Source organism: Aquarana catesbeiana, linkage group LG07 (genome assembly GCF_042186555.1).
Source record: "Aquarana catesbeiana isolate 2022-GZ linkage group LG07, ASM4218655v1, whole genome shotgun sequence".
In the NCBI taxonomy this organism is placed as follows: Eukaryota; Metazoa; Chordata; class Amphibia; order Anura; family Ranidae; genus Aquarana; species Aquarana catesbeiana.
Window position 1 is genome coordinate 37,605,428 of NC_133330.1, and position 16,698 is coordinate 37,622,125.

Below are 16,698 nucleotides of genomic sequence, written 5' to 3' on the forward strand. Positions count from 1 at the left end.
TCCTGCTGCTGTCAATCAAAGCCAGTGAGGAGGGAGTGGGCTGAGCCCAGTTACACAGAGCGATGCTCGGGAGGGAGCGTGCACGTATCGCCATAGCAAGCGGCTTGCTGTGGGGGCACTTGGCAGGGGGAGGAGCCAAAACACCAGCGGGAGACCCAATGAGAATTAGGGCTGCTCTTTGCAAAACCCTTACACAGAGAAGGGAAGTAACTGGTTTGGTATCTTTAAAAGGAAAAAAAAAAAACACCACAAACCTTTAATATCACTTTAATTTTAACAAGGACACCTATTATCCACCAATCCAAACTCTGCATATCTGTCAATGAAGCATCCACACCTGCCAGGCTCCCTTTATAATAAGCTGGAGACTTAAAAGAGAACTACAGGAATGGAAAACAAACATTTATGCCGCGTACACACGGTCGGACTTTTCGTCTACAAAAGTCCAACGGACGCCGACGGACTAAAGCTGGCTGGTAATCCGATCGTGTGTGGGCTTCTCCGGACTTTCAGCAGACTTTTTCAGCCTCAAATCCGACGGACTTTAGATTTGAAACATGCTTCAAATCTTTACGTCGTAACTACGACGGACCCCGAAATCCGCTCGTCTGTGTGCTAGTCCGACGGACAAAAACCCATGCTAGGGCAGCTATTGGCTACTGGCTATGAACTTCCTTATTTTAGTCCGGTGTACGTCATCACGTACGAATCCGTCGGACTTTTGTGTGGTCGTGTGTAGGCAAGTCCGTTCGTTAGAAAGTCTGCTGCAAGTCCGCCGAAAGTCCGCAGGAAGTCTGTCGGACAGGCTGTCGGACTTTTGTAGACGAAAAGTCCGACCGTGTGTATGCGGCATTATACTTACCTAGATGGCTGCAGGACCAATCCAAGCTGCAGCTGTTCCCTGCCAGCTCTACACTGGGAACTGAGCGATCAAAGACTTCTAATCGCTCAGTACATGGGTCTGCTCTGAGCAGAAAGTGGTGACTGTCACTGGCTCTCTGCTCTGCCCCTCCAGGGCTTACTGGAGCAACAGATTGTGGAGGGGTGGGAGCAGCTGGCTCAAACCCTTAGCGGTGCATATAAGAGGCTGAGTCAGCTGCCGGTCAGTCATCTGGGTGGATCCTGACATTGTCTTGGGCCAGCTCTGTGACATCAGCCGAAAGTTGACTTTGGCCTGCTGTCGGCTGAATTTGGGTCACAGGAGTGCAGAACTAAGTGTACGCCTGTAACCCACAAGTAGGGCTGCTGTTAGGCCCCATACAGCCTGACCAGTTATAAATGGGTACAATGAGTGATCCTACCACTCACTCTTTACGTTCATTCAAGAAAGGAGGGGGCTGGTAAATATGATATTTACTGGACCCTTCCCCTCACTTTCCATCCTGAAGAATCCTACCGTGTGCTTGTAGATGCTGGCAGGGAGAAGAGAAGCAAATCCAGCAACACTGCAGGGGTGGAGGGGCGGCTCACACAGAGGGGCTTAAGTAACAGGGGGAAACACATGGTGCAGAGTGAGGGTGATCGTTGCGGGGAAATTACTGGAACGGATCCCCTATATGGCTCTCTGCAGCTGAAAGCTGGAAGGAGGGAATGAAGTGGTGAGCTTTCAGCTGCAGATAACCCTTCCTGCCCACATGGGAGTCACCCTGCTGCCTAGGCCCCCTGCTGGCCTGGGCCCTGTACAAGAGGACCAGTGGTACCCCCTTATCCACAACCCTGCCCACAGGATAAAGTATAGCTAAAAAGAGCTTTGGCCATACTTCTTTAATTATCCCGTCTCCAAACATATATTTCTATGGCAGATAGCTTAAAGACAGCTTGATGGCCATATTAAGTTCAAATAATCGCTACTATTACATTATTCCACTCGCTAACACACAGCCTTTGATATAGATCAATGTGAAATTGCGGATTTCCTTGCCTCTTTTATTAATTAGGTTAGCAAAGCTTAACCCATTTGCTGAGAGAGCACCTCGTGAAGGCATAAATTATGCAAAACCCGCCAGCTTAAAAGAGAAATTTTGGCACAGAAATGCCAGGCTTTGGACAGCAGAATTAAACAATCAGATTGTTTTAATAAAGTAGCGTGCCATGTAATAGCTCGCTTTTCATTTTAAGGTCAAATATTTATTGTTAAAGAATCCTCAGTCAGAATTCTGAATTAGAACGCTCCCATACTTTTACCTAAATATGAATGAATGTCAAAGGTTACCGGTGAGATAAAGTTTGTTTAATTTTCAAAAACATGCCTGTCATTAATAAGAAATCGGACCTTGTTCTTTGAACTCAACTTTTCAAAAGGAACCCATTGTTTGATGAATTATTAAGCGAGGAGTTTTACAAGCACTTTCCTTGAACAGAGACAGAGGATGAAAAAAAAAAAAAAAAAAAAGAAAAATTAAAAAAAGGAAATAGGTCTGCAAAGTGGAGAAAGAAAGAACGAACAAAAAGTTTGAAGGTTTTCAGCAGTAGTTTGGTCAAGTCATTCTCTTTCAGCTATTTTCTGCATGTTGCAGGTATTGAATGCAGTGCACAAAGGCTCAAGGTAAACCACTAATTACAGAAGAGTGTGAGAGTGGCTTTACCTGCCTCAGGATTTGCATTTCTGATCATCCGGTTCTGTGATTTAAACAGCTCTGCCACACCACACAGCCCTGTTTGGCAGGGAAGGAGACCTGACTCTTCTGTAGGTCAGTAACCATTCCAGGTCGCCTCTCCTCCCCAACCCCAGCCTGTGACTGGACAGCAATAGGAGAAGCAGCAGACTGATGAGCTCATCTCTCCCATCACTCTTCCCTCTTTGCAGTGCACCACACAACAATGCTGCTTCTCTCACTCCCAGTCAAAGCTTTGCTGTACAGGGACTGCAAGAGGCTGATTTCAAGTTGAGTTCAACGTACTTACACTGCTTGCATTAAAAAAAAAAAAAAAAAAAAAAAGTATATTAACCACTTTAGCTCTGGAAGGTTTACCCCCCTTCATGACCAGGTAATTTTTTGCAATACGGCACTGTCTATTTTTAAACTGAATTGTGGTCCACCGGACCTGTCGATTGGCTCCCGCTGTGTCCAATCAAAGCGGGACACCGGTGGCTTGCGCGCCCCAGACCAGAAAGTGTCAGATCACATACTATGTGCGCATGGGGCGGTCCGCAAGCAGTTAAATGAATACAGAGCTGCAATCGTGTGTTTTTCTACATTAGCCTGAATGTCAGCTTTAAAGAAGACATCCAGCTAAAAATGTGGATAGAAGTGAACAAAGATAACATCAAAGCCAGGTTTGCTGCAATATTTAGTAACATTTCAGAGATTTTCCCTACTTTACCCTGCCTCTAAATGTCCCCAGTCTGATGGCCAGTACAATGCAACCTACTTCCTCCGAGCCCAGGTCATGCAGTCTGAATAGACACTGAAAGAAGCAGCACAGTGATGAGCGCACTACTTTGTGACGCTGCTTTCTGTTCCACCCAACCCTCCCCCAACCACCTTGTACTGCTTCTTCCTCTTGCACTCCAGCCCTGCGGTACAGGGACTGCAAGAGGCCGATATGGGGTCACTACACTTTCTGGTCTGGGGCGCGCAAGCCACCGGTGTCCCGCTTTGATTGGACACAGCGGGAGCCAATCGGCAGGTCCGGTGGACCACAATTCAGTTTAAAAATAGACTGCCGTATTGCAAAAAATTACCTGGTCATGAAGGGGGGTAAACCTTCCAGAGCTAAAGTCGTTAATATACTTTTTTTTTTTTTTAATGCAAGCAGTGTAAGTACGTTGAACTCAACTTGAAATCAGCCTCTTGCAGTCCCTGTACAGCAAAGCTTTGACTGGGAGTAAGAGAAGCAGCATTGTTGTGTGGTGCACTGCAAAGAGGGAAGAGTGATGGGAGAGATGAGCTCATCAGTCTGCTGCTTCTCCTATTGCTGTCCAGTCACAGGCTGGGGTTGGGGAGGAGAGGCGACCTGGAATGGTTACTGACCTACAGAAGAGTCAGGTCTCCTTCCCTGCCAAACAGGGCTGTGTGGTGTGGCAGAGCTGTTTAAATCACAGAACCGGATGATCAGAAATGCAAATCCTGAGGCAGGTAAAGCCATACATGGCTTGCACTTGAAAAATACATTAAGGGCTTGTTGAGCTACGTATTTCTGCACAGCATCACACATGTATGAGGTGAACAAGGCACACAGAAGACAACTGTCTTCTAGTGTCCTATTCACACCATGTGTGGCGGTGGTGTTCAAAAAGATGCAGCTCAGACATAGTGTGAATAAGCCCCTAATGATATATTAGAATTACAGTGCTGCAATAATTTGTGTTTTTTTAATCTGCCAAGTGCTCAACTTTATAATGATCAGCCTATCGGGGAGCCTCAGGTTTTAGCGATCCTGGAGTGCTCCAAAAAGGCATTGCAAGAATGTGCAGGCTCCAGGAGCTGTCTGCTTTCCATTTCTATCACAGCTGTTTGTTCTAAGAGAAAAAAAAAAAAAAAAAAAGGGGGGGGGGGGGGTCCTTATGCAACAACCCCTGCTTGGCATTGAAATGTACTTACCGCCCACAGAGACAGCCTCAAGAGGGAAACAAACAGCGGCGTGCGATCCCACCCAGAGATGCAGTGCACCAACAACCCGCTGCTATCTATGGAGAAAGTGAAGGACACAAACTAATTGCATCAAGATTTATATATTGTACTGAGAGCAGACAAAGAAAAGAAAAGATAAAAACCCCAAACTTAGTAAACTGGTAGAAATACAGCCCAATTAGAAAATCGTGATTCGTATGAATCTCATGGTGTATTTATGCTGTCTTAAAAGGCAATATACAATTTTTTTTGTTAGTATGTACACGGGTGCAGCCAAATAAACGGCAAAACAATGCAGTTGCTATATGATCTAAATGTATCTTCACATTTCTAAAAAGCAGACCTTGAATTTAAAGCATGAGGAACTTGTATGTTATAGAGAACATTTAGCAGGTGTTCTATGTGCCTAAGGAGTACCCCAAAAACAAAACAAAAAATAAAAATAAAAAAGTACTTCCATGTCCTGGCATGCCTAGGCACAGCCTCAGTTTTATATCTGCACTATGAGATCTAAGGCACTGCTGCCTCTTACTGCTAAACTTGATGATGCCACTACTCTGCTGCTCACCTATTTCCTTGCTGGAGCCCCTGACACGAGGAAGGAAAGACCAAGATGGCTGCCTCCACACAGACACAGGCATGTTAAAAAGGGGTTGTAAACCCTCGTTTTTGTTTTACCTTAATGCATCCTATGCATTAAGGTGAAAAAACTTGACACTGACCAAACCCCCCATTCCCCCCCCCCCCCCGTTTTACTCACCTGAGCTTGTTCGTTCTCTTGGCGGAGACGCGCTATACCCCTCTGCCCAGGGTGCTCAGCTCTTGATTGGATAGATTGATAGCAGCGCAGCCATTGGCTCCCGCTGCTGTCAATCAAATCCAATGATGCGTGTCAATGCACGCAAACGCTGGACTCGGGAGCGCGCCCGCAAGGTGAGCTCCAGGGAGAGCGCTTCTCCCAGGGGGTTTACCGATGTGAGCAGGAGCTGTGAGCGCCGCAGGGGGACCCCAGAAGACAAGGTTCTTGGCAACACTGTACAAAATGAACTGCACAGATATGTTTGTTATTTAAAAAAAGAAAAAAAAATGGTTTACAACCCCTATAAGTCAGTAATTGAGACTCTAATGCCCTGTACACACGGTCAGACATTGATCGGACATTCCGACAACAAAATCCTAGGATTTTTTCCGACGGATGTTGGCTCAAACTTGTCTTGCATACACACGGTCACACAAAGTTGTCGGAAAATCCGATCGTTCTGAACGCGGTGACATAAAACACGTACGTCTGGACTATAAACGGGGCAGTAGCCAATAGCTTTCATCTCTTTATTTATTCTGAGCATGCGTGGCACTTTGTGCGTCGGATTTGTGTACACACGATCGGAAATTTCCGACAACGGATTTTGTTGTTGGAAAATTTTATATCCTGCTCTCAAACTTTGTGTGTCGGAAAATCCGATGGAAAATGTGTGATGGAGCCTACACACAGTCGGAATTTCCGACAACAAGGTCCTATCACACATTTTCCGTCGGAAAATCCGACGGTGTGTACGGGGCATTACAGCTGCTGGCAAACCACAGGAAATGGTAGTGACTAGCCTTTATCATCTGCCTGCCTTTTTTTTGAGAGCACAGCTTCCAAAATTCCAGTTCCCCAAAAGTGTTTCTAAACTTACTACAGAAAAATCATACAATAAAAAAAAAAAAAAAAAAAAAAGGCCACATATGCTCAGGACCAGGGCAGTACTCAGTCCCAAAAACTTATAGAGAGATATATAATTTATTTTTTTTTTTTTCATAGACCCTAGAGAATAACATGGCGGCCATTGCAATATTTTATGTCACACAATATTTGTGCAGCGGTCATTCAAATGCAATTTTTTGGGGGAGAATACGCTTTTTTGAATTAAAAGAAAAAAAAAAAAAAAAACAGTAACGTTAACCCAATTTTTTTTTTTTTTTTTGCATATTGTGAAAGATGTTACGCTTTAAAATTGCACGCACTCGTGGAATGGCGACAAACTACGGTACTTAAAAATCTCCATAGGTGACGTTTAAACATTTTTAACGGTCTTTTGCTAGAATTATTGCTCTCGCTCTAATGATTGCGGTGATACCTTACGTGTAATTTGAACACCATTTACATTTGCGGGTGCGACATACGTATGCATTTTCTTTGGTGCCTGAGCTCGCGGGGACGCTTTAAAAATGTTTTTTTTTCTTATTTAACACTGTCCCTTTAAATCCCTCCTTTGCACTTCAAAGTATTCAGAATGTCAAAATCTGCATTTTGGAATACTGACTTTTTTTAAATCAGCGCCATTGGCAGCCGAGTAAACCGGAAATGACGTTGTGACATTACTTCCGTGTTTTTGCATCGGAGGCCCGATTCTGGCTTTGTTTGGGACTCCACACAGCTGGCAGATGGTCGCTCCGGTCTCCCGGTGGGACAGAAGACCTGGGCAAAGAGGTAGAATGTCCCCTCCCGCTCCGTATAACGGCCAAGCGACTCATTAGCCGCATCAGTCATGAGACAGCCGACCACTAGCTCTTAAAAAAATAGATAAATAAAATAAACGGTACCGGGGCGATGCCTGCAACAACCACTTTAACCAAATGACATACATATTCATAGACACACACACACACACCCCTGGTAGTGCTGCAAGATACAAGAGCACTTAAAATGGGTGTACTCTTAAAGCTGTAGTCTACGCGTTTCGTGGAACAGCTTCCACTTCCTCAGAAGACATGCTTGTTATACTCACTGAGGAACCTGAGGGGTTAATCCTCTGCATTGTGCAAAAAGGCTGTTTGATCCGGTCTTCTGTGATCCCCTCCTCCTTCCACTGTCCCCAATCCACCTTCTGATAGTACAGAGCCTTGGGGCACTCTGCACATGCTCAGTTTGGTGTGTCTAGCTAGGAGTTTTTTTTTTTTTCTTGGGAAGGGTGCATGTGATCAGCACGGGGCCAATTATTATTGTCCAGACAGAGGCTCAGATGTCTTGCAGCCTCATAGGACAGTCAGTAGAATGAAAACTCCCTTCTACAAGCTTTAACCAGACACTGAAAGAAATGATAAGACCAGGGCAGGGGCAGCTGCCCTGGGCACTGTGGTATCATGTGAGGCGGGAGGGCATGCCACAAGGATATTGGAGGGGGGGGGGGGGTTTGGAGATTTGTGCTAGATGGGGGGGGGTTGTGCTAGGAGGGTGATTTTTTTATTTTTTGAAGGGGGGTGGCATTTGAGATGGGGGGATTGAGTCAAGACACAAATGTACTAAAACTATAACAAACATCTGTAAGGTGCTTACCATCGCCATTAATTATATGAAGAAGAAGCCTCAGATAGTTCTGGGTTTGCTTCACCAAGTCCCAACTCTGCAAAAGAAATCAGCCAAAAGCATGTCATCCAAATATAAGTATATGTATATTCTCTTTAATCTGGAGACTGTACTTTAAAAAAAGGAGTTGTAAAGGTAGAAGGATTCTTATCCTAATGCATTAAGATAAAAAGCCTTGTGTGTAGCAGCCACCTCAGCACTCCCACCTACCTGAGCCCCATCTCTGTCCAGCAATGTCCATGAATTCCTCGGCTGTCCGGGACTCCACATCCTGATTGGCATTGGCTCCTGCGGTTGTCAAAGTCAGTTAGCCAATCAGGGGAGAGAGGGGCGGGGCTTAACGGCAGCTCCGTGTCTGAATGGACATACGGAGCTGCAGCTCGGCTCGGGTGCCCCATAACAAGCTGCTTGCTTGGGGCCAGGAGCAGTGAAGAGGGACCCGAGTAGAGGAGGCTCTGGTCTGCCCTGTTGCCCTGTGCAAAAACCACTGCAACAGAGCAGGCAAGTATAACATGTTTGGTTTATTTTCTTTTTTCATTTTTTTTTTAATTAAAAAGAGAGACTTTTCAATCACTTTAAAGAGTCGCTAAACCCACAAAAAAAACAAAAAACAAAAAAAAAAAAAAAACAACAACTATCAATACAGTAAATGGTGTATTACATGCTGTTCATTTGGGTTTTGTTTTCTGTATTCTGCCCTACCCCACCATACAATCCCCCGCTTCTGTAGATTTTTTTTCTTTTAAATTAAAATAAATTACAGTGCCAACATCCATATACAGAAATAGAAAGGACAATGCAAATTAAACAGTTTGTAATACTGCTGCAACGTAGGCATCAGTGTTAAGAATAAAGGTTATCTAGGGCCAGGAAAAAAAAGGCAGAAATGAGCATTTATTCATATTTGTTTTAGCCGCCATAAGTACTTGTTAAAGCGGAGCACCATCCAAATGGGGAAGCGCCGTTTGTGATTTTGACAGGTACCCGCTCCCACTTCCGGGTGACTTCGCCCTTCCCCAGTCGCCGGGCCATTCGCAAAGCGCAGCGCGCTTTGCTAATGCGCAGTAGGGACCTGGCTGTGAAGCCACAAGGCTTCACTGCCAGTTTCCCTTACAAGAAATGGCAGCAGCAGCACCCCAGAGCCAATTTAAAAATTTGGCTGGGGTGAAGACACCACTGGATCCCTGGACAGGCAAGTGTCCCCCCCAATAGAGCTCAATAGACACAAATATCATGATGACCACTTGACCTTGCACTGTTAACAAATTTTAAAAAGTAGCAATGGCTGCCATATTTTAGGCATTTCCTGCTCTAATGCCCAACAAGACAAATCCCATTCATTTCAATGGCCCCTGTACACATTTGAGTGTTGTCGCCTAAAGCGAAATGCCTGTCATGCAAAAAAGTACATGACCTTCTTTTTTGGCAGAATACAGGCGGTTTAAAGAGGAATTAAACTCAGATGGGTTTTACTTCCTCTTTTGCTCCCTGCAAATTAAAAGTATAATGGGCTAGTATGCATTGAATACTAGCCCATTATGTGACACTTACCTGCAAACAAATCCATCGCTGTCCCCTGTGCAGGCTGCTTCTATCTTCGCCCCTCTTCCTTCCGGGGGCCGCGAACTCCGGCTCTGTGACTGGCCGGAGCCACGTGAAGTCACCTCCGCTGAGCCGTCAGTAATAGCACATGCTGGGGGAAGAAACGGCACGGAGGTCCATGTCTTCACAGCGCATGCGCCGATTACATCATCGGTGCACTACAAGTGAAATATCTCCTAAACGGCGCACTTATTCTAGGCTTACCTATAGTTAAAAGGGAAGGTTTACAACCACATTAATTCTTTTACATTGGTGACCTTTTGAACTTCAAAACGCCTGTACAAAAACGTCTGTAAAATAGCAACGCCTAGATGTTAACTGCAGGTTCCCTTTACAGTATAATTTTCAATAATAAAAGCACTTGAGAGAGAGAATTGTAAAGCTCAGCTGTGAATTAAAATGTCACCACTTATTATTCACAAACCTCACAAGAACTCATATGTGCTGATCAGAGACCTTCACCTAAAATGTTCAGATTTTTAATGGGGGGGGGGGGGGAACAGACTGTTTTTTGTACACAGCAACCCAGAATGATCCTCTGAAATACATGAAAACCCAATATTCTCTGCTGCTTGAGCTCTCCAAATAAATCAGTGCCTCCCCGCAGCCTGCCTGCTGGGCTCTGTCCTAATTCTAACTGACAGAAGGAGTCCCGAGTTCTGGGTGTCACAGGACTATGCATGGAGGATACTACAAATCACCGCCATTTATATAGCTAGCTGGATAGACATAACCCTTCTCCGACAACTGGGAGCCCTTTAATGGAGTCCTGCCTTAAAAGTCAACTCCAGCCTTTTTTTTCTGGATGGAGGAGGATGGTTAGAACACCTGTCATGTTTAATTACCATTGGTGTCACTGGGGAGATTCCTCCTCACTTTCTGCACCAAAAATGACAAGGGAACAGATTAGAGGAGATGAAACTCTCCAATAGAGAGAAAGATCCAACTTTATTACTGTCCCCTTTGGACCGATGAAGCAGATTTTTACCCATTTACTTTGCTTCTCTGCATCCCGCCCATCCTCTGCTGCACAGATAAAATCGGGGTTTTTTGTTTACTGGGTTTATTTAAAAACTTTTGGCCACCTAGGCAAATGAAGTCAGTGCTCCCGCTGCCTGGTGGGATGTGACACGGTCGGATTTTCCGACGGAAAACGTTTGATGGGAGCCTTTTGCCGGAAATTCCGACCATGTGTAGGCTCCATCGGAATTTCCGTTGCACAAAATTTGAGACCTGGTTCTCAAATTTTCCGACAACAAAATCCATTTGCGCAAATTCCGATCGTGTGTACACCATTCCGACGCACAAAGTGCCACGCATGCTCGGAATCAAGCAGAAGAGCCGCACTGGCTATTGAACTTCATTTTTCTCGGCTCGTCGTAAGTGTTGTACGTCACCGCGTTCTTGTTATTCGGAATTTCCTTTGTGTGACCGTGTGTATGCAGGACAAGTTTGAGCCAACATCCGTTGGAAAAAAATCCATGGGTTTTGTTGTCGGCATGTGCGATTGTGTGTATGGGGCAAATGAGGTTCTAACACTCCCCCACTCGGTTTAACCCAAAAACCTTAAAATGTGCCAGCAGGTAAAAGAGCAGGGTACCGACGGCACCATTTTTTAGCCTGGTCACTCCTTGTAACAACTTTAATTGTATTTCTAGATCTACTATTTCTATTTTGAACCTCTACTACTATAAAAGATATATTAAAAAAAAAAAAAGTTGGAATTTTGTTGCTATGGGCTACACATGCACCATAAAGTCTAATGATTGCCAAGTGCCATCTGACAGCAGAACACGAAATAGGCAGGCGGTACAGCAGAGCACACCGAATGTGCGGATTTAGAGGGTTAATGAAAATACAACAGCAGATGCTCCCAGAAGGCCGAGTGAGCCACCTGTGAAATGCGCCTCAATTAGGCCTGTCACAGCAAAACCCATTAATTTAACCTGCCTGCAGCGCTACCTGCAGTGTGCTGACCCATTTTCCCAAACTCGTCACATGCAGAGTCCCGCGTTATGGAATATCCCAGAGGCTGCACGAGAGGAGGAAACCTGTCCAATCCGGACACAAAGCTTTATTTAAGGAGACCGACCCCCGACTGTGCCTTCCTTCATCCCTTTGTCTGCTGAGACGCAGCACAGCCAAGCCTCCGGGGAAAACAAAAGGGCAACCGACAGCGCAGACACAGAGTCTGGGAGGAGAGAGGGGAGTGCAAGGACTTGTCATAATGCGAACGCTGTGTGTGTTCTGCTGATGATTTTTTTTTTTTTTTTTATTATTGCACAACACTCTTTCATACAAAACGATTGGGAGTGTCAACTACTATTGATTTACCTGGTATTCCCTCCAATCAATATTTAAGTTCCTCATTAAGCAGGGAGGAATATTCAAGGGAGCATCAACATGATCCTGAAAAACAAGACAGGTTACAAGTGTCACTTATCAAACAGATTGATACCCGAGAACACAAATTTAACAGTTTGCCCATCTTTAGGGCTCATGCACATGGGCATTTTTTTTTGCATTCAATGTAAACTGTGGCATATTTCCCTGCCCGGGAGTCAGAGCTGCTTTCTACAGCAGTCCATAGTAATGAATGGCTGTACAGGGGTATACCCCAGTAACAGCATAAACCTGCACATGTATAAAGCCGTATGCCCCCTGGAAGCAGACAGTCTGTGTACAGGGTTGTACGCCTGTACAGGATTATGCAAGTGCCATCATAAACCTGTGTATAGCCAGACAGGGCTTCTGTACACAGCAGCTGTGTCTGTCAGTTTTCATGCAGACTTGATGGGACACTCTAGTCTTCTCTATGGAGCGGCGGATGTCAGCAGACACCCGCTGTCATCCGATCGATCTTGCCCGCAAAAAACAGACGGATGGTGGTCCTATTTTCCATTTGTCCACCGAATCGGATGGAAACCATAGAAGGGAGAGAGAGGGACTGTGTCCGCATCCGCTCTGCATAGAGGAGGGGACACAGAACAGTCATCCGCCTGCTCAGTGGGAGCGATCCCCCGCTGAATAACCAGACTGTTAGACAGAGGCGCCTAGGCCTCATTCATACTGGTGTACTACAGCGTACACCCATGCGAGGGCCATGTTTGCCCATAAAGGGATGCATAGCTCTTGCATCCTTGTGCAGGCAGTCCCATTCATGTCAATAGGGACACAGCAGCTATACAGACACATACGTTGATCCCAACGTGACAGCACTGGCACACTGTCTGCATTCAGGGCCATGCACCCACACCACTGTTAAATTTGGAGCAGTGGCTGTGTCCCAATTGACATTAATGGGAAGGCCTGCACAGGGATGCAAGAACACCTATGCATCCCTTTGAGGGCAAACACGGCCCTTACTGTAGTAAGCTCATGTAAACAAGACCTTGGTTTACATTGTATTCCAAAAAGCACCAATGTGCGTAAGCCCTAAAGTTGTAGTAGCTGCATTAGTTTCTTTTTTTTCCCAGTTTTTTTCCTTCCCTCTTATTTTCTACTGGCAAGTCTGCCCTTAATTTATCCATTGCTATAGGTGTTCCAACTTGGAGACTCAAAGTTAGGACCACAGTATCGAGAGGAGCCTTGACACAGGCACAGCAGCTTCCACATATAGTTGCAAATGTGTGCAATTAAAGTGTTACTAAAGTCAGATTTTTTAAAATGTATTTTGTATTAAAATAACAAACATGTTATACTTACCTGTTCTGTGCAGTGGTATTGCACAGAGTGACCCGATCCTCTTCTTCTGGGGTCCCCGGCGGTGATCTTTGCTCCTCCTCCTTTTTAAGTCCACCATAGCCAGGCTCCCACTATGGGGAGAAACGTAGTCTGCACGCTCCAGACCCGTGTGTCTATGGAGCCACACGCCATACTTACACAGCGACTGAGACTTAGGCCCGCCCCCCACTTTCTCTTAACTGCATTTGATTGACAGCAGCAAGAACCAATGGCTCCTGCTGCATTTTTTACCTTAAGCAAACAACGTATTAAGGTAAAAAAACGTTTTAGGTTTAGTGATACTTAAAACCCTCTGGTTTTTAACATGAATTATTAGACAGAATCAATCTGATTTTTTGCAGGCTAGCTGGTAAATGAACTGGGAAACTCACTTCCAGTCCTAACGTGACACTGCTTACTCATTTATTGCATCGATGAAAAAAAGAAAAAAAAAAAACACAGCATTGTCACCCCAGGCTGCTTTTCTGACTGACTACAAACACCTTCTAATCTCCATAACATAGGAGGAGGGGTTTTCTAGTTCCACAGAAGTTACAGAGCTGGGAAGACTCATAATATTGTCTGAGATTTCAGTTTGGTGCATGCAAAATACAAAAGACACTGGATTTCTGACAGGATCAACATGAATTATTTTGTACTTGCAGAAACTGTTCTTAGTCCGAAAAAAGAAAAAATGTATCCCCACAGCTAGAAACTGGTTAGCTGCGACATATATTTTATGTTTTTGTTGTTCTTCACTTTAAAAAGGTGGTCCATCATATGAATACCCCAATTTAATTTTGAGCCATTTTCTTTCATTTTATAAATCTGCAGCTTTCATTAGAACATTTGGTATTCCTCTAATGAAGTCACTTCCTGTTATAGGATGACAACGTCTCCCAAGGCTCAGATGGAGACTAGCGGGGTTGATTTACTAAACACTAAAGCGGGCAAAATCTGGTGCAGCTCTGCATAGAAACCAATCACCTTCCAGGTTTTACTGTCAAAGCTTAATTGAACAAGCTGAAGTTAGAAGCGGATTGACTACAATGCACAGCTGCGGCCAGATTCTGAGTGCACAAAAAGGCGTGTCAGTGTATCTGTGTCCGTACATCCCATACAGGCAAGCACATGCACTGACAGGAAATTAAAAAAAAAAAAAAAAATCAATGAACTACCACGGCGCTCCATAGCACCGTGGTAGTTCATTGAGCACTACAAGCCGACATCTGCAAAAGCTGTCGGTACTTGAAGTTCATTCGTTCACAGAACTCTGAATGGTCTGGCCATGTGGGAAAAAAATAAATAAAAATACAGCAGTGGCTGCAGCATTGGGAACATGTTACACCTGTCTTGAGGGTGGAACATGTAACATGTTCCCAAAAGGTGAACTTATCCTTCAATCCAAGTAGCTAATTTATGTTACCATGACCAGGAAAGTTCCATTATGGTAACTTTTAGAAAAAAGTGCAGGAAATTGCTGCAAAGAGGCTGCAAGAAATGAACAACAGAGAGGTGCAAAAAAGAGCTGAAAACAAGCATTTTCTGTTTCCATTACACTATGATGCTTTTTCACATTTTAAATTAGGTGTCGGCTGGAAGAGAAAGATTAATTCATTCATTCCATAACCATGTTACAAATCAAAACCGCTGGTTACCAAACCTACAGTGACCCATGAGATCACCTTCAAAACTTGTGAAGCTGGCATATTAAGCAGAAACCAGACCTACCTGCTTCCAGTTAAAAACAAGGCCTTCTGCAGCATAGTCCCGGTCCTTGTAATCTTTAAAAAATTCACAGCCTGAATAGAATAAAAAAAAATAAAAATAAAAATAAAAACACGTTATGCAAATGTGCACGCACACACACACACACACACACACACACACACACACACACACACACGAGAATACTCATGTATAGTTAAATAAGTAGTATGGGATAAAAAAAAAAAAAAAAAAAAAAAAATCTGTCCCCGGCCAGCTCTGCAGTGAGATTTGAGCAAACCCCACAGGTTGCTCAGTTCTCCCCTCTGAGCATGTCAGTCACTGGCTCTCTGCTCTCCCCTTCACTTCACTGGAGCGCTGGGCTGTGAAGGAGGCGGGAGCGGCCGGGTCAGGCTCTCAGCGAATCGCTGAGAGCCTGAGCTAGGTGCTGGCCCCGGCATCTGGGTGGATCCCGACCATATGGGCCTGATCTTTCTCGAGCTTGGACTGGTCAAGTGACATCAGCCAACAAGAATGAATTGCACTCCTGTGATCCATAGAAGTATGGCTAAAAAAGCTTTGGCCATATTTCTCCTTTAAAGACCAACCCGAGGAAAATGTAAAATTATCCCTTGCAATGAAGCAGTGTCTGCACTGCATGGGTTAATTGCTTGTTTTGTCTAAGGCAGTGGTTCTCAACCTCAGTCTTAAAGTACCCCCAATGGGCCAGGTTTTCCTTTACTTTGCACAGCTGCTTTAAATCAATATCAATGATATGGTATTGATAAGAGCCATTTTATTTAAGGGAAGTTCCCAAAACATGGCCCATTGGGGGTACTTGAGGACTGAGGCTGAGGTGGAGAACCTCTTGTCTAGGGGAGAAGAGAAACACTTTACCTGACCCTCCACTCCCGGGCAGACAGTCCACCTCCTGAGCATGGGGGTAGTACAGTCTCTTGATGTCAACACATCACAAGGCAGAGCTATGGACACTGCATTGATCTTGATGACATCAGTACCCTAGGCTGCTAAAGTGTGGGAGAGAAGATTTTGCCCGGACCAGTCTAACAGGGAGGAGCAGCAGAGGATCGGTATTAATATTTTATATTATATCGCGTGAGCGAGCAATTAACCCTTGCAGTGGGCTTAAAGGGGAAAAAAAAAAAAAAAAGAAGAAAAGGAAGCCAACAAAAACCTACATACAATTACAAAACTAGATTCATTTAGGAAGTGAGAATTCTTTACCTGGATAGGGGATAGAAAGAAGCGTGAAGTCTGCATACCGTTGGGCTTTATCCACTTTTTCTGAGGATGTGACACTAGGCAAAATAAAAACAAAGTTTATTGGGGGTACAACTGTAAGTGTACATAGTCAAATTCTTTATTATTAAAATAAATAAATCCGTTATATGGGCCTCGTTCGAGGCTCTGAATTGCAAACAGGTTTATGGAACTGCTAAACCTGCTTAAAGCAGGTCAGAAGGAGGTAAACTGCAGGTCAAATGCACATTTCAATACATTTTGAAGGATTTCAGAAGCTTGTAAACGGATGTCAGACACAAATCTAAAAAGGCCAGTGACAGAGCCTACAGCACACCTGACCAAGGAATCTAAATCAACCACCAGAAGGACTTTTTCCATTTTAACAAGCTTACCAAGTCTCATGAATTAGCAAAACCTATCCCAGTTCTGACCAGAAAGTCCTAGATTCGCTGTCCATAGGTGTCATCATACTGGAAGCAG

At 44.5% G+C, this 16,698-nt stretch overlaps 1 protein-coding gene across 4 annotated transcripts in view; it reads right to left on the bottom strand.

Moving 5' to 3' along the window:
• Positions 1–16,698, bottom strand: part of MTMR14 (myotubularin related protein 14) — an 83,350-nt gene that overhangs the window by 31,542 nt on the left and 35,110 nt on the right. For all 4 annotated transcript variants that reach the window (XM_073591998.1, XM_073591996.1, XM_073591997.1 and 1 more), the window contains exons 7-11: positions 16,201–16,274; positions 14,980–15,050; positions 11,860–11,934; positions 7,894–7,960; positions 4,545–4,630 (exon numbers count right to left, since the gene is read on the bottom strand). In XM_073591998.1, coding sequence (XP_073448099.1) covers positions 4,545–4,630; positions 7,894–7,960; positions 11,860–11,934; positions 14,980–15,050; positions 16,201–16,274 — 373 coding nt within the window. The remainder of the gene's footprint in view (positions 1–4,544; positions 4,631–7,893; positions 7,961–11,859; positions 11,935–14,979; positions 15,051–16,200; positions 16,275–16,698) is intronic.